The sequence below is a fragment of the Misgurnus anguillicaudatus genome, chromosome 7 (assembly GCF_027580225.2).
Source record: "Misgurnus anguillicaudatus chromosome 7, ASM2758022v2, whole genome shotgun sequence".
In the NCBI taxonomy this organism is placed as follows: domain Eukaryota; kingdom Metazoa; phylum Chordata; class Actinopteri; order Cypriniformes; family Cobitidae; genus Misgurnus; species Misgurnus anguillicaudatus.
This window is the reverse complement of record NC_073343.2, coordinates 26,123,475-26,145,959: the sequence shown is the minus strand read 5'-3', so window position 1 is coordinate 26,145,959 and position 22,485 is coordinate 26,123,475. Positions and strand designations below refer to the sequence as shown.

The following is a 22,485-nucleotide window of genomic DNA, read 5'->3' as shown; positions in this document are numbered from 1 at the left end:
GTTTTTTGTCAGCTCACAATATTATACTGCGATTCCCAACCGGGGGTACGCGTACCCCAGGGGGTACGTGAAGAGTTTCCAGGGGGTACGCGAAAAGATTTACATTTTGCTTTGATCTCATTTACTTTTAATAAAAATGTCTTTCGTTTGTCCAGTCATTGACCTACGATTGATTTTTGTGAGGAAAGCATTGTAAAAAGAACAACTTTGTAATTTTAATCTTATCAATAATATAATTAGCCGTCAAGAGTAAATGCGCTGCATGATCCAAAACGCAATAGCGATGTCCAACTCAAGAACGATCTGACTATTTTTAATGAACCTGAATAGTTTCTAAAGACAGACACAAAGTTTATTAACTATAATTAATGTTTAAATAATGTTATAATATTCATTCCCGCTGCCGTTGCATTTTCAAATTATGCAAAAAAAAACTTTTGCATTGTTTTTGGCTAACATATTTTGTCCCGTATGATGTCTTTTGTATTTATAGAGAATGCCTTAACACATTTTGTTTCTCTTTATATTTGAACAGAATAATTTAATTTATTTGCACACTTTAATTATCAGAGACCTCGGCAGGACACTGCAATGAAAATGCGGACTGCGGAGTGTTAAATTCCAGCTAAGTAAAAGTACACTATGAACCGGAGGCCGAAAGATGAAGGGTAAAATAAGTTTTGAAATACCTGATTTTACTTCTCCTCGTGACTTCTCCTCCTCTTTTCTCCAGCAAATTAAACATAGCATGGCTTGGCAAACTATATATTTGTTTAAAGTATGTTCCTCTGGCAAAATGTAATACTCTCCTCGCATTAATGTTAACGTAGGAAAACTTCCACAAATGCATATGCAATAAGGTCGCAAAAATAACACCTATCTATTGCGTGTCTTTAGTAAGTTCAGTCGTTATTTAACGTCAAAATGATGGTTTGCGCAAGCTGTTAGTAAATCTGGCCCTTAAAGAGGTCATATGATGATTTTTGTTTAATTTGTAAAATAAGTCTTTGGCGTTCCCAGAGTCCATATGTGAAGTTTTATCTCAAAACACCCTACAGATAATTAATTATAGCATGTCAAAATTGCCAATTTGTAGGCCTGAGCAAAATGTGCTGTTTTTGGGTGTGTCTTTTAAAATGCAAATGAGCTGATAAAATGCAAACACTGATCGCAATGGTAGTGGTTTGTTGAAAAAATCATGCTTCATCAGTTAGTGCTTTTTACTTTAGTATTTAAAATTAATTAATTAATTAAAATTACTAATTATTTGTCTTTAAAACACAACTTTGGTTTAGTTTCGATGAAGGGGTACTTGAGCCTTACTGATAGGGCTGTGGGGGTACTTAGGGCTAAAAAGGTTGGGAACCACTGCTCTAGATCACTCACGGGATTTAACTTCCTGTCATGCAAAATTTTTGCTTGAGAGTTAAATATTTTTAATTGAATTGGGCGGCACGGTTTAATTGAAAACACGGGCCGGTCTCCTCAAACGTTGTCATTGCGGCCAATTTGCGTCATTTGCATCGCCCTGCGTGAGTTTGCGCCCATTTGCGTCTTGCATTGACGTTGTATGTAATCTACTCTCGCAAATCGTTAAATTCGCATTTGGTGTGTACGCCCCATTAGTCTAATCTGTTTTAATTACTTCACTGTTAAAATAAGTAAAAAACGACATCGCTGTGAAGAACCGTATTTTTCACCTTTAGGTTCATTTTAATACAACACTCACCACAAACATCTTCTCCACTTTTGCTATTCCTTTGCCAAATATGGTTCCCAGCTGATCGCCCACTCCAGCCAAGAGAAAGCCGAAGAGTGGAATCCCCAGCAAAGCATAGATTATGCAAAATATCCTTCCTCCCTCTGTGTGTGGAGAGATGTTTCCAAAGCCTGCCAAAACAAATAGACTGCAACGTTAATGACATATATAATGTGTGAGTATTACGGAAATTGGAAAGGTCTGGAAAACAAAAAGATACATGAAAAATCTGAAATATCTGTGTCAAATATCAAAATGTTTTAAATCATGCTCCTCTTAGACATGTACAAGACTAATAAGGGTGTTATAAAAGAGTGTAAGGATAAGGATGGCTCAAGAACACTAGGATCCATTTCACGGTGTTTATTAAAACAAACCAATCTGGCAAACAAATCCAAGGCGTTAGGCAGAAGAGTAAACAGTAAACAGGCAGGCAGGTCAAACACAATAGGCAGTCCAATCCAGGCAAACAATATACAGGGAAAATCCAAAAGGCAGCAAACTAGTGATGGTGGTTTTCGAAGCACTGCTTCATGAGGCTTCGAAACATTTACAAATCTTTTGTTTCGAATCAGTGGTTCGGAGCTTGTTTCAAACTGGCCCAAGTCACGTGATGTTAGCAAACGAGGCTTCATTACGTCATAACTGTTTCGAAACGTTTCGAAAATCCGATGGTTCACCACTAGGGGGAGTTGATCACATGACCAGTGTATAATATGTTTATGTAAACTCGGGTCAGTTTTATTATGAAAGTTCATAAAACATTTATCTTTCTGACTAATAACACTGCCATTTTGTCTACTTTTTGTTTAAAGACAGATTAAATGACAAAAATGTGCATAATTAAAAGGGTAGTTAGTTTTAATGATTTGTTTGCCCTAAATAAAACTAAAAACACATAATAGACTTTTAACTACGTCTTAATTAAGATAAATATTTTTTTAAACATATTTTAATACAAATCTTGCTTTTATTTTGTTTAAAAAAAGTGTAAAATGTTTGGACATATCTGCTTTTACACTATTTTGACCAGCAGGGGTCGCCAGCGTGTAGGTGTTTCGAACTGCTTCGAAAAAACTGAATAAATTTTCGAAGCAATTGGTTCAATTGATTTGAAGCTTCGAAAAGCTTCATTTCCCCCATCACTAGACCTAGGCTAGCTTTAGACTTAAGTAGGGCAAAACAGGAAATGAGTAGAGAAGCAGAGGGCGCCGCCATGTCAGTACTCCGGCGAGGGCTCCCTCTGGTGGCGCGGCGGTATGGACGTTACAAAGAGTGTTATTTGATTCAGTGTACACAAAGGTGTAGGTTGGAACAAGTAACATTAAGGTTCCATTATGCATGTAAAACTCCCTGAATTCATCATGTAGCTTCGTTCTCTAAATTTATCCATAGAGAAGATATGGAAGATCAAATACATTAACATACAAATGGGATAACTTTTAGGTGTAAAAATGCTCCAACTTAAAATTAATTCAGGACAAAATATTAGCATTAAAAAAATGTGCAAATCAGTCAGGTGAGATGAATTATACATGACATCAGTTTCACACAAAATAACTTTTCCTAGGACTTTTCAAAAGGTTTCTTGATTTAAAGCTCCACTGTGTAGGATCTACTCCCATCTAGCGGTGAAAGTCTATATGACAACCAACTGAATATTACTTTCTAGCCCCCCCCCCATTCGGAACGCGTTTTAACTCGTACGGTGGTCCGGCTGTGTCATGCCAAGGTTAACATGGCTTCCAGTAGCTACAAAGCAAAAGCAATGAAAAAAAAATTAACAATTTGCAATGTCCTTTGCCTGTGATCCATCAAAGCACACAGATTTATGTTTAACATGGAAAAAGTCTGATTGTCATGATATGTCCGCTTAAAATCACATACAAAAAGCAACCATAAACGTAACTTAGACACTCCTTTTTCATCGACGCGAGGAAAAATATCACAGGGGCTGTTAAACTTGGTATTAAGATGTGTTTTCGTCGATCAGATCACAAGTGGACGAGAGAGACACATTACGTTTACACTTGGTGTTTAAATTCGTCTCTTTTTGTCCATTTTCGACCGCTTCTCTCCAGATTACTGGAGGAGATGGTCTGTGGACGAGTCCCTCTCCTGTCATTTAATCATGAGCGGGAGTAATGACGGGTTTAAATGGACGCAAACTAATATTATGTCAGAGTCCAAGGCTTATGTTTAAGTAAACGTTACATGTCCGTGTATATGTAAGAGCTTTCTCTGATATTGGTGAAATAAGATCGCTCAACTTTCACACGCTTGTAAAATGAAACGAAAGACGCGCAGGTCAGACGCTTATCCGGGCTGCATACGTCATCAAGCCTGGTTTATTTAAATTAACTGAGCATTACATTCACAAGTCATAAGCATATTACATCAATTTACAATTAACTTTGAATAATTGTCAGCTTTATAATTGTTATTATTCTGAAATAAGACTGTCTCGATGCCGTTTACCGCCTACACATGCAACCTCCGGAGGCCTCAGCTAGTGGCCAGCGTGAGTGTATTCTGAAAGCGCGAAAGGCGGAGCTTGAATTTCAGGAATGTCCCTCGTCGGCGAATGTATTTCAAAGATGGAGGCACAACATGGATGCGGCAGTCGAGCGACTCGACCGTATGCATTTTAAATAGCAGATTCTACACTTATGAGAATACTTTGATTAGTGGGGTGGAAGTAATTACACATGAATGAGCACATACTTTTGAAAGAAAACATGGGTTTTTGCTAAGAATTAACTCAAAAAGTACACAGTGGAGCTTTAAAATTCAAGACTCTATCTAGATGAGGTGAAAGAGTGACAGACAGAGAATGTGTGACTCTGGCACACAAAACCAGTCATAAAGGTCAATTTATTTAAAATGGGTGAATTAATGGTTCCATTGATGTATTTTTTGTTATGATAGGACAATATTTGTCCAAGATACACTGACAAAAAATTAAGTTTTTATATATTTATGGTGGGATATTTACAAAACATATTCATGGAATATGATCTTTACATAATATTCTAATCATTTTTGGAATAAACAAAAAATTTACAACTTGTGACCCGTGCAACTTTCAACCATCAAAATATGGACATAGTGTCAGTGACGTCACCCATAGGTTTGTGAAAAGCTTTTTTGAATCCAATAGTTGGCGGAGCCTGCCGTCTCCATCTTGGCAGCGCATAACCGAACATCACTTGCAGATAATTGCAAATAGGTAAAGAGGCGGGACGTGGGTGAAACTGAGGTGGCTTGTTGCCGAAACCACACTCACCTAGCTTGACGGTAGTGACAGCAGGTGCAGTTCTCCTGTCTCTCAAGTGGCCACGCCTTAAATTATGCAGAACTTTAAGGCTTAATATAATTTAAACAGATGCGGGTGAATTTAACTCCTCACAGTTGTCATGAAGGGCAAAATTGGCTATATAGACCAAAATCATTTTTTGTACCAGGCTGTAAATATATTATTTTTTGCTGTGAAGTTGGCCATTTTAACATAGGGGTCTATGGGAATTGACTCCCTTTTGGAGCCTGCCAAGTCACTTCTGTGTTGGCTTCATCAAAGAGATCGGAAGGTTGCCCCTTGCTTAAAGGATTAGTAAATTTTCTTAAAAAAAATCCAGATAATTTACTCACCACCATGTCATCCAAAATGTTGATGTCTTTCTTTGTTCAGTCAAGAAGAAATAATGTTTTTTGAGGAAAACTTTTTAGGATTTTTCTCATTTTAATGGAATTTAATGGATCACATATGAGAATATCAATGGTTGTGGATACAAGGAAAATAACAGAAATTTGAGCAATTACAAGCTGCTGGCCAGGCTTTGTTAACTCTTTCCCAGCCATTGACGACTTAACTCGTCAATTAAAAGAAAGCGATTCCCTGCCAATGACTAGTTTTTCCGGCAATCCATGTTTTCACTATTATCCACCAGGTGGCGCTCATACCAACTTATAAAACCTGGAAGCAACCCTTTAGGTCAAATAGTAAGAACTTTGTGTATGTTTTGATAATAGCACTGAATCTGATCTCTATCAAAAGTCCTTCACAAGAATGCAATTATCTCGACTTTGTGCTCAAAATATTTGAAAAAACCTTCCCATATTTGAGAGGTGATAAAAAGAGAACAAAATGAAGAGTAGGATGAAAGGTTTTTTTTTTAAAGCAGAGGGTCTGTTGTTTTATCTGATATATTGTATGTTTATATTTTTGAAGAAGAAAAATTTTCTGAAGTTTTTAAACTTTTGTGAAAATCATAAAAAATGCTGGAGCTGGCTGGGGGGGGGGAATTAATTGAAACAGTGGGAAGCATTTTAACAAGAGCCTCTATCCAATTATGTCTTTATTCCTTGATGCTCATTAACAACAATCAATCAGTTCTCGTGCAATCTGTCTTTGAACTTTAATTAAAGCAAAAACCTTGAAAAAGCCATAAAAACTGATTTTCTGTGAGACAACTTTAATTGCACAAACTGAGCATCTTTACAGAGTACCTTATACGTGAACACATCTGTTCATGGTTGAACAGAAACAGCATACTTATTTCAGCAGATTAACTGTAATACAATACATAATTTTAGTTCATAAGATGTGAAAATTTATAGTGTGTGCCAATAGCTTGACATTTCCATTTTCTCCAGGACCGGTCGTTTCTCTGAACTAAGATCTGTTTACATTTCACAACAACTTATCTCAATTGCTTAAGAGTTATGAAAACAGTATTTAAACATGACTTATTTGGGTATAGTCTCACAATCTCGGCTGATGGTAATAAAAGCACGTTTTAAGGTGCAAAGTACTGACAGGAATCTTCATCTGACAGGAAGTTTCGTTTTATCAGGTATGTGCGTGTACAATATTTTTCCACTGGCAGCACGACTAACATGGCAGGACATCTCTGGGTTCAAGGTCGATATTATATTTTAATGTAAAAATCGAGAATTGAATCATGTCCTTAGAATCGAAAATGTAATCGAATCGAGGATTTCTAGAATCGTGACACCCCTACCTATTACTATGTACAGGGGACAATGCAATGCTCAATATGGCCGATCAGAAGTCCCGCGTTCCAGTTAAAAGGACCAATCATCAAATGGATAAAGACTGATGATTCTCATGGGGGAGGGGCTTTTTATAGGGTCACGAGGCGCTTGACAACCTGTGTGCATGCTCAGTAGCTAAAGCAACCTCGAAAAACGTGTTTTATAGCAATATTTGAGTTTTAAAGTTATGGTTGTCAGGTTTAAAGGATTACTCCAGATAATTTACACACCATTACGTCATCCAAAATGTCCTCAGTCAAGACGAAATTAAGTTTTTTGAGGAAAACATTCCATGATGAAACGATCCCAAACTAGACATAAGGGTCTTAGCTAGCCTTTTCGTCTTGCACTAGCTGTGTGATGCGCCAGCGTGACCTTACATATTACGTAATGATGTCGAAAGGTCACGCATGACGCATGCAAAACTACCGCCCCAGTGTTTACAAGTGTGGAGAAAGAGGACCGTTTTGACGTTGTTGTATGTGGAATGATATTAATTATTGTCTTTGTGTCAGTTTATTGATTAAAATGGTCCTCAAGTGTGCTTTCACATATGGAATGCGTGACCTTTCGACATCACTACGCATTAGGTGAGGTCGCTCTGGAGCGGCATACGGCTTGTGCAAGATGAGAAGTTGTGGTTTAAAAGTGCATATTTTTTTCTTCTTGCCAAAAATGACAACCGTTTTGCAAGATAAAACCCTTATGCCTCGGTTGGGAACGTTAAGAGCTGCGTTGAAACTGCATTTAAACTGTAAACTGTTGAGGTCCAATACAATAAATTGAGAAAAATCCTGGAATGCTTTCCTAAAAAAAATAATTTCTTCTCGACTGAACAAAGAAAGACTTTAACACTTTGGATGACATGGGGGTGAGTAAATTATCTGGATTTTTATTTTAAGAAATTGGAGTAATTCTTTAATTGTTGGTCAGAATGATGTATAATTGTGATTTCAGAAATATACGTCTTTCCACATTCAAGTAGATAGGAATTTAATTAGAAACAACTGTCCAGAGGCGTTGCAAACATGGCCGCATAGTGGCATGACATCCCTAAACAAACTTATTTTTCGCTCAGATGAATTCCATATTCCTGGCTTTAAATAGATACAAACTATATACACACTAATATATAATGAACTTGCTGGAGAATGAAAGTATGAAAGCTCAATTTAAGAATTTAACAAAGCCATGCAGGCATAATTGACCGAGCAATCACAGTTGACAACATAACAAACATTCAAATCACTGGATGAAGCAGAAGCATCACTCAATAAAATCCTCTCAATCTAGTTTGGTAAGAAGTGCACGTCAACCGTTTCATCTCAGTGCTACACAAGTCAGTCTGTCGTGTCGCCCTCATTAGTGAAACAGCTCCTTTCTGACTGACTGATGCAAACCTCATGTAACAACGGTGACTGATTGAGTTTAATGAGCACATAAGTGTTTCTTCTGAGAGCTGCAGCAATGGCAAACATCCCGCTCGACTGATTTCTGTGTATTTGTGAATATGATGCCCTCACAAACAGATGGCCAGATAAGGACTCTCCAAAGTGTCTGTGCTTCTGTGTGTTTTGGTGTTGCGGTGACGGTTTGACATGGGGTGTTGACAGGTTCATTCAAATGACAATAAATGTTTTGTCTGTCTAGGTGACTAAAAAGAAAGAATACTTGCTAAAAAAATAGCAAATTGAGCTTTTGAATGCCAAGTCTGTTATTGACTTCTTTGGGTGACACATAAATAAATAAATAAATAAATAAATAAATAAATAAATAAATAAATAAATAAATAAATAAATAAATAAATAAATAAATAAATAAATAAATAAATAAATAAATAAATAAATAAATAAATAAATAAATAAATAAATAAATAAATAAATAAATAAATAAATAAATAAATAAATAAATAAATAAATAAAATATATATATATATATATGATCAATTGTATGATTTATATAATGCCAATAACTGATGGTATTTATAGTCATAAAATTATTCTTAAAGGGGACATATCATGAAAATCTGACTTTTTCATGTTTAAGTGCTATAATTGGGTCCCCAGTGCTTTTATCAACCTAGAAAATGAACAACCCAGTAACTTAGTTTTGGTAAATCATTCTCTGCAAGCATGTAAAAAAGGTAATTGAAATTTGGCTCCCCTTGTGATGTCAGAAGGGAATAATAACGCCCCTTAATCTGCACCATCCAACCATGGCACTGCCATTCAGTGCAGAGATCAACTCATTTGCATTTTAAAGGACACTCAAACGGCACATTTTTTGCTCAAACCTACAAAGTGGCAATTTTAACATGTTATAATAAATTATCTATATGGTATTTTCAGCTAAAACCTTACATATGTACTTTGGAGGCACCAAAGATTTATTTTACATCTTAAAAAAAAGTCTCCCCTTTAAACAAAATACTTCATACACCAGTATGTTACGCCCCATGATCTGCATTGGCTAAAACCTGGATAAATAATGTAATGGAGAACAAATCCTGACCTTGAACTCTTTTAATTCAGAATAAAAGTCAAGTGGTCATTATGGAGAGCCAATTCTGCCATATTCATAAATAAATAAATACATAAATAAATATACAAGGAAATGTAAAAAAACAAAAATACAGAAATAAATAAAGAAATATATATACATGGAAATGTAAAAAAGCAAAAATAAATAAGTATTTATACCTGTATTTCTTTATTTATGTATAATTGTATTTTTTCACACTATTATTTATTTATTTATTCATTTATTTATACATTTATTTATTTTTACTTTTATTTATTTTCACATTTATTTATGTATAAATGTATTTATGTCTACACGTATTTATTTATACATTTATATATTTCTATATATATTTATTTCCACATTTATTTATTTATACATTTATTTATTTCTTCTTTTATTCATCTGTATGCTAATGAGGGGGGCGTGTTTACCTCAGACTTAGCAATCGATCTCTGAGTGCCAGTGCTGAAGCTTTGAGGCCACAGTGACACCTAGTGGTGTGACAAAGCGAATGAAGTTGCACATGGAGTGAATGACTTGGAGATGTGCAATATCCAAAACCTTATTTCAAGTTTTAAATCATTTTGTGTCACCATAACTGTGTATATATAGGGTCACTATACAAAGCATACACACTGTACCCAGTAAATCGCCATCCGGTCATGATTTCTAAAATGTCTTGGCACACATCATTATCAAAATGCACGTTATCAACAGATCTGATGACAGACCCTTGGAAGTGGACACTTTAATATGGAAACGCGTGAAATTATGCACTATTAATAACATTTAATGCCCTGGATGGGGGCTGATCAGAGTTTGAGGCTCGCCCACCAGCAGCACAGAACGCGGAGAGAAACCAGCACACGCAAGAATATTGATCAATGCCTCGTTTGAAACGCGCAAACACTTTACATTGGCGTTTGCTAATTTTGCAATGCACAACATGTGACAATTTGAATGCTTAATGCGCCTCTAAATCACAAGTCATCAAGTGGAATCAGCTGAGCGGGATTAAATCTAACAAAGGGTGATCGTGAAAACACAGGGAGACACACATAACGCCATGCAGGTGATCCAAATCATGGCGAGGTGACGCGTGATTGAGCTGCTTAGAAAAGCAGACGATAGACTGAAAATGAAGTAATGATTATTATAAGATCCCATGGTACTGTTGCTGCGCAGAAGCATCATGTTCTTTCAAACCCTCGTCAGATTTTGAGTTTACTGATTTTTTTTTTTAATGAAACGTCCAAAAGACAACGTTGACAGCAACAGAAACAAACCTTTCTATTGCGGTTATATTTCTCCATATTAGATTTTTAAACTTTTTATGCATCACAATATATAGCTTATGTCAAGACATAAGCCTACAGAAAGCTGTCTCGTGGCATATAATATAATGCATAGCCTATTTTTACAAGGCTACTGCATAGGAAATTGCCATTCAACCCTGCTGAAAAAAGCAATAAAACCATTACAGAAATTCCTAATGGTTTCCATTAAAATACCCACCATTAACTTTTACCATAAAAACCATCACGAAATTCCTTTTTGTAGTGTGTTTTGGGACATATTCCAGGATTTAATGGCCCCACCAATAGAACCCAACACATACCAGTACAGACAAACAGAGACCCATAGAGACTTTAATAGTTTCCAATACAACCAATCAAATTTCCATTAAAACCAATAAATCCAATAGAATTTCTGTGATGGTGTATGTTGCTTTTTTAGCAGGGAGTGCAATTATAGCATATAAAAACATGAGATTAATGCTTTAATTATAATATCATTTAAAAAATAGAAATGATGGAATCACTGAAATTATATGTTTAATATCAAACTAAAATAGCCACAAGGTGGCGGTAAGTCGCTGTCTCAACGAGTATATTCGATCAATTCACCCGATTCATTTGAATTCTGATTCATTCAATAACACCACGTGTTGCTTGGAGGCTGCATTGGCGATTGTTATATGTTATTGTCAAAAATGATATTATCTGGAAATAACATATTCTTCCAAAACAAAGTCACTGCAACCAATTTCACCAAATATGGCACATAGAAAATTTTGTGTATAATTAAAACCTCTCATAAAATGTTCACAACACAATTCTAGAGTTTTTAATACTATTTGAAGCATTGAGATCTCTAGACAACAGCAATAACCTTCTTTTTGACTTTTTTCATTTATTATTCTGTGCAAATGTGCATGAATGCAACACCCACAATAGTCAAAATATTAAATTTTCAAATGAACATAATATGACCAAACATTATATATTTTTTAAATTGTGCACAGTTAATGACTGTATTTTTGCTGTAGATAAACAACGGGTGAACACTTTTTACTGTGAAAAGTGTCTTGTATTGTTGCAATTTCATCTAAAATTTAAGGCAGCAAAGAATGTTTTACATTGTTAGTTAATGTATACATATAAAAGTCTGACTACATGTTTGGAACATTAAATACAAAGAGCTAAGACTAATAGTGGCAGTATTTTTTGGTAAATATTTTATTTATTTTTTAAGGTAAAAACCTCTTTGGTGTTGCTTTAATTGAGAAAAGCAGAAGTTGAAGGGAAACTGATTAGATTTTGATAGAAATATTTTTTTGAAATTTTGTTAGGAAGATTTATTCAGGTAAAGATTGGGCAAAATTTTCAGGTATAATAAGTGACAAGGAAGCCTATAGTCCTTTAATATGATGACTAATGATGTGTTTTTAAATATTGAGAAGGGAATTTCCCTTGGCAGATGATGGCTACGATTTCAGTACAGTAAAATCAATAATCCTGGCTCTTTCTCAATTTTCTGGTAATATTCTATTCACAAAATACAACCAATGGTACCGCAATGTTAAAAAGTACTTGTGAAAATAATCCTCCGGGCTCTATTTGCGATGGTCTGCCGATTAGAACAGTGCTCCACAGTGCTAGCTGGCATCTTATCTGCTGCCATGCAACGAAACTAGGAGTACGACCGGTTTAAGATGGCCGTCGTATTTCTCAGTCCCCAGCGGCCAATAGGGCATCTAGTCTTCTATATGATATCTATGGCTGAATCCCAAACCGCCTACTTCCATACTATATAGTATGTAAAAAGCGCTACTTTGCGTACTATATAGTATGGAAGTAGGCGGTTTGGGATTCAGCCTATGGTTCTGATGGCTGTCTGTGAGATCTTGCGTATCACACAAGCTTCGGAGAAAGAAGAGGTAATGAAATATAAAGTCAATAGGTCAATGTTTAAAACGCATAATGTTATTTTATTCACAAAGTGTTATGACAAAAAGCACGATGCCAATTCGTTTTTTTTTTTTTTTGTTAGTTGGGAATGTATCCGTTATAGTGGTTAATTTGCTAGTCCACGGGATGCCCCCGAAATTGGACTTCGTTAATATGAATATTAATCAAGTGATATGATATCTGTTGTTATCAACTTAACCACTTGGTTGTTTTTACTTTAGAAAAGCAACTAGTTATAAATGTAAGTGCTTTTTGGGCTACTTCGGTGGAAAAAGTGTTAATATCGTAGTTCAGTCAGTGTATACTGTATATCCGAGGGTCTTACAGGCGCCACAGACACCTATCAGCCTTTTGTAAGGAGGAGCAGCTCGATGAGTGCGGTCAGTTAATGCTGCTTGCTCTCTCTTAAATTCATGTTACTGATTAAGTGTTAAAACTTAGATGAGATGTTGGTGTTTTATGGCTCACGAATTCGCAATAACGGATACATTTAGCAATTCGTGTTAATGACATTAATCTAAACTTATTGATGACGTTATACAATGGGGGTCGAATCCGACATTAATCATGCGGAGGTTTTCACGACGGGGGAATGTGTATAAATGCAGTTATAAAGTTTAAAGGAACTACTAGATAGTCGACGTGACCTTAGTGTTTCCATGGCAATCGGTTAATCACATGTTACATTACGTTTATGCTCGAACCTGCGGTCCCTCGCGCTGTATCCATGATTTAAAGCGGTATGAAACACTTCCCTAGTAAAAAATCCAGCAAAGACCAGCATAAGCTGGTAGCTGGTTTTAGCTGGTTTAAGGTGCAGGAGCTGGTTTAAGATGGTCCTCCTAGCCTGGAAAAGTGTTTAAGCTGGTGGGTCAGCTGGTCTTCCATCTGACCAGCTAAGTCCAGCTAGACCAGCTTAAAATGGGACCAAAACACAGCTAGACCAGCTTGCGACACCAGCAATACCAACTAAAACCAAGCTGGGAGACCAGCTGAAACCGGTTCACCAGCTTATGCTGGTCTTGGCTGGATTTTTCAGTAGGGTTAACTCCTTTGTATGAAAAGGTGAAGTCGTGTAAGTTGGCATGTTCTATTCGAATTGAAATTAACTGTAATGGTGTAATTCTGCTCACTTCTCTTGTTGAATAATTAGCACGTTTTAATGGAGATCGAAAATATTTGTAGACAAATGTGCTCTTGTTTTCAGTATATTTTATAACTCTTTTGTAATGTTTTCATTATCAGAAACCTTCAATTTAGAAAAGTGATGGTGATCTTGTCAATGCTGAGATTTTCATGCATCAACAGCCACTACATCTGGATCAGGTAATGTTGTGTTAACTCTGCTATTTTACAGTAATTACTTAAATGCAGTATGCAAGTGTATGCATTCATGTTCTGATAAAGGTCATTTATAGAATTCATTTCCAATATTGCACTAATTTTACTAATTTTATATAGGGCTTATTCGATCTACGTCATCAATGTTCGCGGCGGCCATATTGTTGACATAAAACTGTCAGTCTGTCAATTGACAAGCGAGGCAGCGTGGGTATTATCGGTGTAATTTTTTTAAAACCGCTCGATGGTGTGTGGTGTAATACACAGATGTTCTAACAACAGCAAAAAGAACCCCGGAATTAATTTTTATGCGATACCGACTGTCAGAAAACATGAAAGAAGTCAGAGGAGTTGAACCAGCGAAGGAGAGACTCCCAACAGCAAAGTCTGTCCCCATCATTTTACCACAGGTAACGTTAGGGATATATGCTCACAGCAAAGTCTGTCCCCATCATTTGATCACATATGGTTAGCTGTAAGCAGTGGCTGAAACTGCTCTTTCAAATAAGCTGCCATAAATTGAGACAGTTATTAAATTCGTATTAATAACTATATGAACATAATAATAGGTCTGGCATTGATACTAGGGAATTAAGGGCCGTTCACGTTGTTTTGAAAATCGTTTTATATTAAACAGAATAGCGGAGCTCACACCAAAACTATAACGATACAGATACAATGAACGACAGCATTAGGATCACTTTCTGAGCGATTTTTCCCACCTGATGAAGGATAAACCATTGATAGCATTAAAATCTATTTGAACGTCAAGTGCACGGACACTTAAAATGACAGTGAAGCTCATTGCTGAGCTCTATAACATTAAATTGCCTCCAGTTGCTGTGAAAATTGACTACGTAATGCTTTTTAATCTATTACATTAACTGTTATGCCAAAAGGTAAGAGATTACACAAACTATTAGATTCACTGTTTAGAGTTACTCGAAACGCAGCGTGTTGAGGACATCTGCAAAAGTTTTTATTACAAGCAATATTAAAGGCAAGTGATTTGCGCGAGTGCCGTGAGCGAATTAGCATAAATGTATTGTTTGGTGATGTGGACGATGATATAGTTATCGTTATAGTTATAATGTGAACGGCCCAGTGATGGAATGATGAATGCGGATACTGTATGAACGATATAGTTATAAATATCCGGATAAGTTACGGCTGGCAATAAGGACGGATCTTTACTTAAGCCTATTGGGTCTATTTGATATTGTTCCACAATAATCAAGCTCATCTTCTCTTAATACAGACGAGATTAAGCCATTAGGCTACTGCTCCCCTCGACTCAAATCTACGTGCGGCTAGGGGCAGGACAGATGTTATGTCAACAAGATGGCCGCGGCTAGCGACTTCCGGTGTTTGCGAATAAGCCCTATAGTGTCAGGATTGAACAAGAAACAGACAGCAAGGGTTGTCAGGTCAGAAACAGAATGACACACAAACACAAGAAACTTCACAGGTGAGAAGTGAGAGTGGCTTTATAAAAACACCTGCTACTTGTTTCTCAGGACTGGTTTATCATTGTCATTAGGAAAATAATTTAGGATACAATGGTTACTTCAGTACTTCAGCACAGCAATTAATTTCTTTTGTATGCCACTATTCCTATTATAGTATGTAGGCCCAACACAGTCTCACGGGAAGTCGTGTTATAGTAACAAAAAATTTTGATTAATTTATTCGTGTTTGATGACACGAATTTCCGCTGTTTTTCGTGTCTCTGGAGACGAATGTCTTTTTCGTCCTTACCAGCACGAATTTCTATCAATGGCTGTTCGTGTCTGTGGCACAACTTTCTTTATCGTGTCATTTTATATTTTGTTTTCTCATCGTTGTTTCCTATTTTTAAATCATTGTCGCTTGGGGTTAGGGTTAGAACCGGGGTTTGCGTTAGGATGTTATTTTTTGCATTGGTTTCTACATGTTTTTCGTCCACTTTTAAAACTATTCTCGCCTGGAGTTGGGGTTAGAGCTGGGGTTTGGGTTAGGAAGTCGCAGAAAGTGATTCTAATCCAAGCCCCAAGCGACAATGGTCAAAAAATAGAAAACAACGATGAGAAAACAAAATATAAAATGACACGATAAAGAAAGTCGTGACACAGACACGAACAGCCATTGATAGAAATTCGTGCTGGGAAGGACGAAAAAGACATTCGTCTCCAGAGACACGAAAAACAGCGGAAATTTGTGTCATCAAACACGAATAAATTAATCAAAATTTTCGTTACTATAACACGACTTGCCGTGAGACTGGGTTGGTAGGCCTACATATTTCAAACCCTTTGTTTTCAGTATACAGAGACAAAAGTTAAAGGTGCTCTATGCGAATTCACGCGTTTTAGACCATACATTTTTTTTGTTACACACAGCAAACATCTCCTCACTATCTGCTTGCTGCCTGTCTGCTGATCAAACTGTAAAAAAAGCGATCTCTGTAGACAGCCCAGGCTCCACAAACTGCAATATAAACACAGTGGCCAAACCTACACCACAAAACAAAACAAAGTGTTCCAGCCAATAAACGACAAAAAGGATTTGGGGGTAGGGGTTGGGCGCGTTCATGAAAGCACGAAAGGGATGGGGAGGAGTTAGCTACGCTCCGGCTGTTTGAAAACAATTCAAACATCAACAAAAAATAACGTCTCGCAGATTCGCTTAGAACGCCATTAATTCATAGTTCATAGTGGATGTTGATGCAAGTTTTAAAGAGGCTTCATGTTGACAGAAAAAAATGGGTCTTTGTGGTGGTGTACATAACAGCATTTATTTTTTCCTATCTTTATGTATTATGGCTTTAATCATAATTTTTTAAATTATTGCTATGTCCATGAGCTACCACCCACCCTTGTAATGCACCACCAAGCTACCATTTAGTAATAAAAATCAGTAATTTACCATTTCTTTTTGTGAAGCGCCTCCCATAAAACCTTACAATGCATTTAATATTTGTTTTGTAATCGAATCAAATTCTACTAATCCTAATAATTAAGATGCAGTGTCTTGTATTTCACAATTAATTTTTTCTTGTTTAAAGGAGCTATGACTTGTTTTTTATTTTATTATATTGTTTTAAATTGTAGGCAGATCACCATGCAATTTGAAGAAGTGTGATAAAATGCACAGTGTGATAAAGTCGTGTGTCTTTCCAGATGCCCAAATCATTCCCCCTTAAAAGGTAATGAAGTAATAGTGTCATGACAAAAATGGAAACATTCTTAATTTCTTTAAAAGTTGTACTTTGGCCACAGTTTTCTTCTAACCAAAACATTACATTTATGTTTCTGTACTAAGGAAATATGTTTTTCTTTTTCTGAACTTTATCAAATGCAATGGTCGCTAAGATGAGACTGAAGAGGAGATTTGGGAAGATGATGTTTCATAAGTCTTTGTTTTGCCAGATCACCAGTGGTAAGTTTGTAAAACTTATATTAAAAATAGGATTAGAACATCTCCTAATCAAGTTTTTGATCAGGTAGGGATGTCTGCTAACAAGATGCCTTGCTGGTTTGGGCGAGTTTGAAGTCCCACACAGACAGTCCAGAGGTTCTGAAGTGCACGTAGGAGTTTTCCTTTACTGAAAACATGTTCTGAGGGCAGAAAGAATATGATTGGTTCACAAAAACGACCAATCAAAATGCTTGTTACTGGTTTAAGCCCTCAGCGGAGCCTTCAAGGCAGCTTCTGCAGTGAAGCAGTTCGAGCTCACCGTTGGTAAGATGAGTAGCGCAGATATGGTAAGATAGGAATGAGAATGTTTCGAGCATTTAAGTGACGTGTTTTCACGTGTCCGTGGCACGACTTTCTTTTTCGTGCCAGTTTCACGTATTGGTTATTCAATTGTTTTTCCTATTTTTTTACCATTGTCGCTTGGGATTGGGGTTAGAACAACTTTCTGTTTCATAAAATGACATCCTCACCCTAACCCAACTCTAACCCCAAGCAAGAACAGTTTAAATGCTCGAAACATTTCAAGCTGATTTCAAAAACAGTCTCATTTCTATCTCACCATATCTGTGCTACTCATCTGACCAACGGTGGGCTCGAACTGCTTCACTGCAGAAGCTGCCTTGAAGGCTACGGTACTTCTGGCATCCATCTAAGCTTTCATTGTTAAGGGACTTCACAAGAGACTGTTAGATCTACACATAAAGCAACCAGTCAATATTTTTTGTTTTGTTATGCATCTCATTTGGGGGTGTTGAAAATATAAGGTCGATATCACTTAAGCATTCAGTATTGGATTCATTTGTAACCAAACGATCAGAAGCACCATTCACTTCCATAGTATTATTTTATCCTACTATGTAAGTCAATGGTGCTTCTGGTCAGTTTGGTTACAGACATTCCTCAAAAAATCTTCGTGTTCATCAGGACCCTTTAATGTGTAGAAACATCTCAGCAACCATCAAGAAAAAATGGAGGCAACGGAGCTAAATTGCAGATGTTGTTGCAAAGGGTCTGAATATGTATAACGTAAATATGATATTTCAGTTTTTCTTTTTTCATACATTAGCAAAAGTTTCTAAAATTCAGTTTTTACTGAATTATTATTAATGTCTAAACAATTACAGTATCACGCAACAACATAAAAATAAAAAGTGAAAGGGGTCTGAATAATTTCTGAATGCACTGTAGATGATCTTGATTGAACCTCATTGTCATCTTTGTAAACACAACAGCTTTCTTCCTTAATCAGATGGCTATGCAATGTTTCAAGTCAGACCATTAAAGAACACGGATCTTGCCCTGATGTGCATTAACAAAAAAAAAGTGTACATGGGCTAAAATGCAGCATTTTTTAAAAATTTAATAACTTGTTTTTTTACCTCTTTAGATGCTGTCATCATATTTTAAGTACATCATGAGCCAGAATGGATGGATGGTGGTGGCCATAAGAAGACAACTACACCAACAACAAAATTCATATTTGCAGATTCAGATGAATAAAATGACTTTTAAACATGATTTAGTTTTTATTGGAAACCATTAGGAATTTCTGTAATGGTTTTATTGTTTTTTTCAGCAGGGTTGAATGGCAATTTCCTATGCAGTAGCCTTGTAAAAATAGGCTATGCATTATATTATATGCCACGAGACAGCTTTCTGTAGGCTTATGTCTTGACATAAGCTATATATGGTGATGCATATAGGGGCGGTTTCCCGGACAGGGATTAGACAAGTCCTAGACTAAGAGCTGTCCAAACTGAAAACAACTTGCACTGACATGTCTTACAATACATCAGTGCACTTTGTTTAGCCTCAAAATGCACACAAGTAATGTTTTTAGTAAGGCATGCTTGTTAAAACTAGTTATATTTCCTAATTAAACTAAGGCCAAGTCCTGGATTAAGCTAATCCCTGTCCGGGAAACCACTCCATAAAGTTTAAAAATCTATTTATATGGAGAAATATAACCGCAATAGAAAGGTTTGTTTCTGTTGCTGTCAACGTTGTCTTTTGGACGTTTCATTAAAAAAAATCAGTAAACTCAAAATCTGACGAGGGTTTGAAAGGACATGATGCTTTTGCGCAGCAACAGTACCATGGGATCTTATAATAATCATTACTTCATTTTCAGTCTATCGTCTGCTTTTCTAAGCAGCTCAGTCACGCGTCACCTCGCCATGATTTGGATCACCTGCATGGCGTTATGCGTGTCTCGCTGTGTTTGCACGATCACCCTTTGTTAGATTAAATCCCGCTCAGCTGATTCCACTTGATGACTTGTGATTAAGAGGCGCATTAAGCATTCAAATTGTCACATGTTGTGCATTGCAAAATTAGCAAACGCCAATGTAAAGTGTTTGCAGCCGCGTTTCAAACGAGGCATTGATCAATATTCTTGCGTGTGCTGGTTTCTCTCCGCGTTCTGTGCTGCTGGTGGGCGAGCCTCAAACTCTGATCAGCCCCCATCCAGGGCATTAAATGTTATTAATAGTGCATAATTTCACGCGTTTCCATATTAAAGTGTCCACTTCCAAGGGTCTGTCATCAGATCTGTTGATAACGTGCATTTTGATAATGATGTGTGCCAAGACATTTTAGAAATCATGACCGGATGGCGATTTACTGGGTACAGTGCGTATGCTTTGTATAGTGACCCTATATATACACAGTTATGGTGACACAAAATGATTTAAAACTTGAAATAAGGTTTTGGATATTGCACATCTCCAAGTCATTCACTCCATGTGCAACTTCATTCGCTTCGTCACACCACTAGGTGTCACTGTGGCCTCAAAGCTTCAGCACTGGCACTCAGAGATCGATTGCTAAGTCTGAGGTAAAATACGCCCCCCTCATTAGCATACAGATGAATAAAAGAAGAAATAAATAAATGTATAAATAAATAAATGTGGAAATAAATATATATAGAAATATATAAATGTATAAATAAATACGTGTAGACATAAATACATTTATACATAAATAAATGTGAAAATAAATAAAAGTAAAAATAAATAAATGTATAAATAAATGAATAAATAAAAAAATAATAGTGTGAAAAAATACAATTATACATAAATAAAGAAATACAGGTATAAATACTCATTTATTTTTGCTTTTTTACATTTCCATGTATATATATTTCTTTATTTATTTCTGTATTTTTGTTTTTTACATTTCCTTGTATATTTATTTATGTATTTATTTATTTATGAATATGGCAGAATTGGCTCTCCATAGTCAGAGGCACTTGGTTCATTAATTACATTTTACACTTCACATTCTAGTAAGGACATAGGGTCGGGGAAGGGCGCTCTTTAATCTACTTCCTGGCACTGCTCCAGCAGGTGTCACACACATGTTTTCAAGATCGGTCAAAGCTTTTGAAAGGTTTAGTTACTGTTGTTCACTAATTAAGCTTATTAAATAATGCTAACACAATTTCCTACACATCCATGCAGAGCCATTTAAAATCAAAACATGCAGGTACTGATTATATGCAGACCTTATGTAATTTTTCGCTCAACAAGAAAATAAAACATGACTTAAGATCTTAAAGATTTTTAGTGGCCTCTAGCGGTGTGAATGTGAATTGCAACCAACTGCTCAGACCACAGCTCATCCCTCCCTTTCGAAACGTATAGAGAAGCTACAGGAGCTGCCACAGGACAAACATGTTATCATCTGAGAGAACGTAATGACAAAACACGCTCAGTTTTTTCTTTTTGGGCTACTGTAGAAACAATGGTGACTTCCATGTAAGGGGACCCGCGGTGTATGGAGATAAACAGGGAGTCAATTCCCATGTACCTCCATGTTAAAATTGTCATCCTTAGAGCAGAAATAAATATGTTTACAGCCTGGTACAAAAAGTGTTTTTGGTCTATATAGCTAATTTTGCTCTTCATGACAACTGTGAGGGAGGTGAATTTTTTTGTAACTTATCCATTTAAATTATATTAAGCCTTAAACTTCTGCATAATTAAGGGCGTGGCCACTTGAGTGAGTGGTGAACTGCTACTGCTGTCACCAGAATCGAGCTAGGCTGGTGTGGTTTGAGCAACCAGCCACCTCAGCTTCCCCCATGTCCCGCCTCTTTACCCATTTTCGGTTATCCGCGAGTGATTCGCGGTGACGTGTGGCCAAGATGGCGACGGCAGGCAACGCCTACTTTATACTTCAAAAACGATCTTCACAAACCAATGGGTGATGTCACGGACACTATGTCCATTTTCTTTACGGTCTATGGTTTCACCCAAAACAGTTTCACAGCCAAATTTTTTTCAGTTTTTAGTTGAACATGGTGTTGTGTAAACCATTGATTCTCAAACTTTTTGGCATGCAGCCCCCCTTGTGTACGGTGCATCCCTTCACGCCTCCCCCAAAGAAAATTCATGACATAAAACAATCCTAAACTTAAAATTTGAATTAAACAAAACATTAAATTATGCAATGTAGTGCTTTTGGTCAGTAGAGGGTTGATTACATATAAGTAATGATTAATTTATGTATTTGATAAAATATCTCGTGGCCCAGTTTGAGAACCACTGGTGTAAATGACCTCTAAGGGTAAAACTAATCCATACATTTTACAAGTCGGGTATAAGCCAATTCACACTGGTCCAACAACAACTAACCCAACATTCTAAAACCTCATTTACTTTAATCCAACAACTGACAACAGGGGTTTCACAATGACCCTACAGACACGTCTGTTGGCTTTTTTTTTGGATCAGTGTGAATTGGCCTTATAACTGCATGTTATGTATTTTGTAGTGATTTCTCAAAAGATATAACCAGTGCTCAAAATGAAAGCTTTGTACATTTTAAAATGCGTCAACACAGAAAGAAGCAGAACTGTTACCTATCGTAGTGATGACCGTTCCTGCAAAGAAGAAGGAGCTACTGAAGTCCCATATGCTGGTCCCATTGAAGCGGTGCCCCGAGGGATTGACCCCCGCACGAATAGCAGACACCACTTGCTGTGGATGACAGAATAAGTCTCATTAATAATCTCTAAGACTTACCTACTACAATCTTAAAGTTATGGTATGAATACAAAATAAATATAATTTAGTCATTAAGAATCACACTAATGTA

General features: G+C 36.5%; 1 protein-coding gene and 1 long non-coding RNA gene across 6 annotated transcripts in view; one reads left to right on the top strand and one right to left on the bottom strand.

Moving 5' to 3' along the window:
- kcnk2a (potassium channel, subfamily K, member 2a) overlaps nucleotides 1-22,485 on the bottom strand; it is a 46,031-nt gene that overhangs the window by 17,864 nt on the left and 5,682 nt on the right. For all 3 annotated transcript variants that reach the window (XM_055172195.2, XM_055172197.2, XM_055172196.2), the window contains exons 3-4: nucleotides 22,250-22,367; nucleotides 1,730-1,890 (exon numbers count right to left, since the gene is read on the bottom strand). In XM_055172195.2, the coding sequence (XP_055028170.1) occupies nucleotides 1,730-1,890; nucleotides 22,250-22,367 (279 nt within the window). The remainder of the gene's footprint in view (nucleotides 1-1,729; nucleotides 1,891-22,249; nucleotides 22,368-22,485) is intronic.
- Nucleotides 12,538-20,136, top strand: LOC129446626 (uncharacterized). 3 transcript variants are annotated; one of them, XR_012370577.1, is made up of 7 exons: nucleotides 12,676-12,968; nucleotides 13,834-13,914; nucleotides 15,323-15,397; nucleotides 17,019-17,113; nucleotides 17,280-17,346; nucleotides 17,411-17,495; nucleotides 18,773-20,136. It is a non-coding gene; the product is annotated as an uncharacterized lncRNA (long non-coding RNA). The 3 variants fall into 3 exon arrangements; XR_012370578.1 differs by lacking the exons at nucleotides 12,676-12,968; nucleotides 17,411-17,495 and adding an exon at nucleotides 12,538-12,557; XR_012370576.1 differs by lacking the exon at nucleotides 17,411-17,495 and having other exon boundaries at nucleotides 12,678-12,968; nucleotides 18,773-20,135.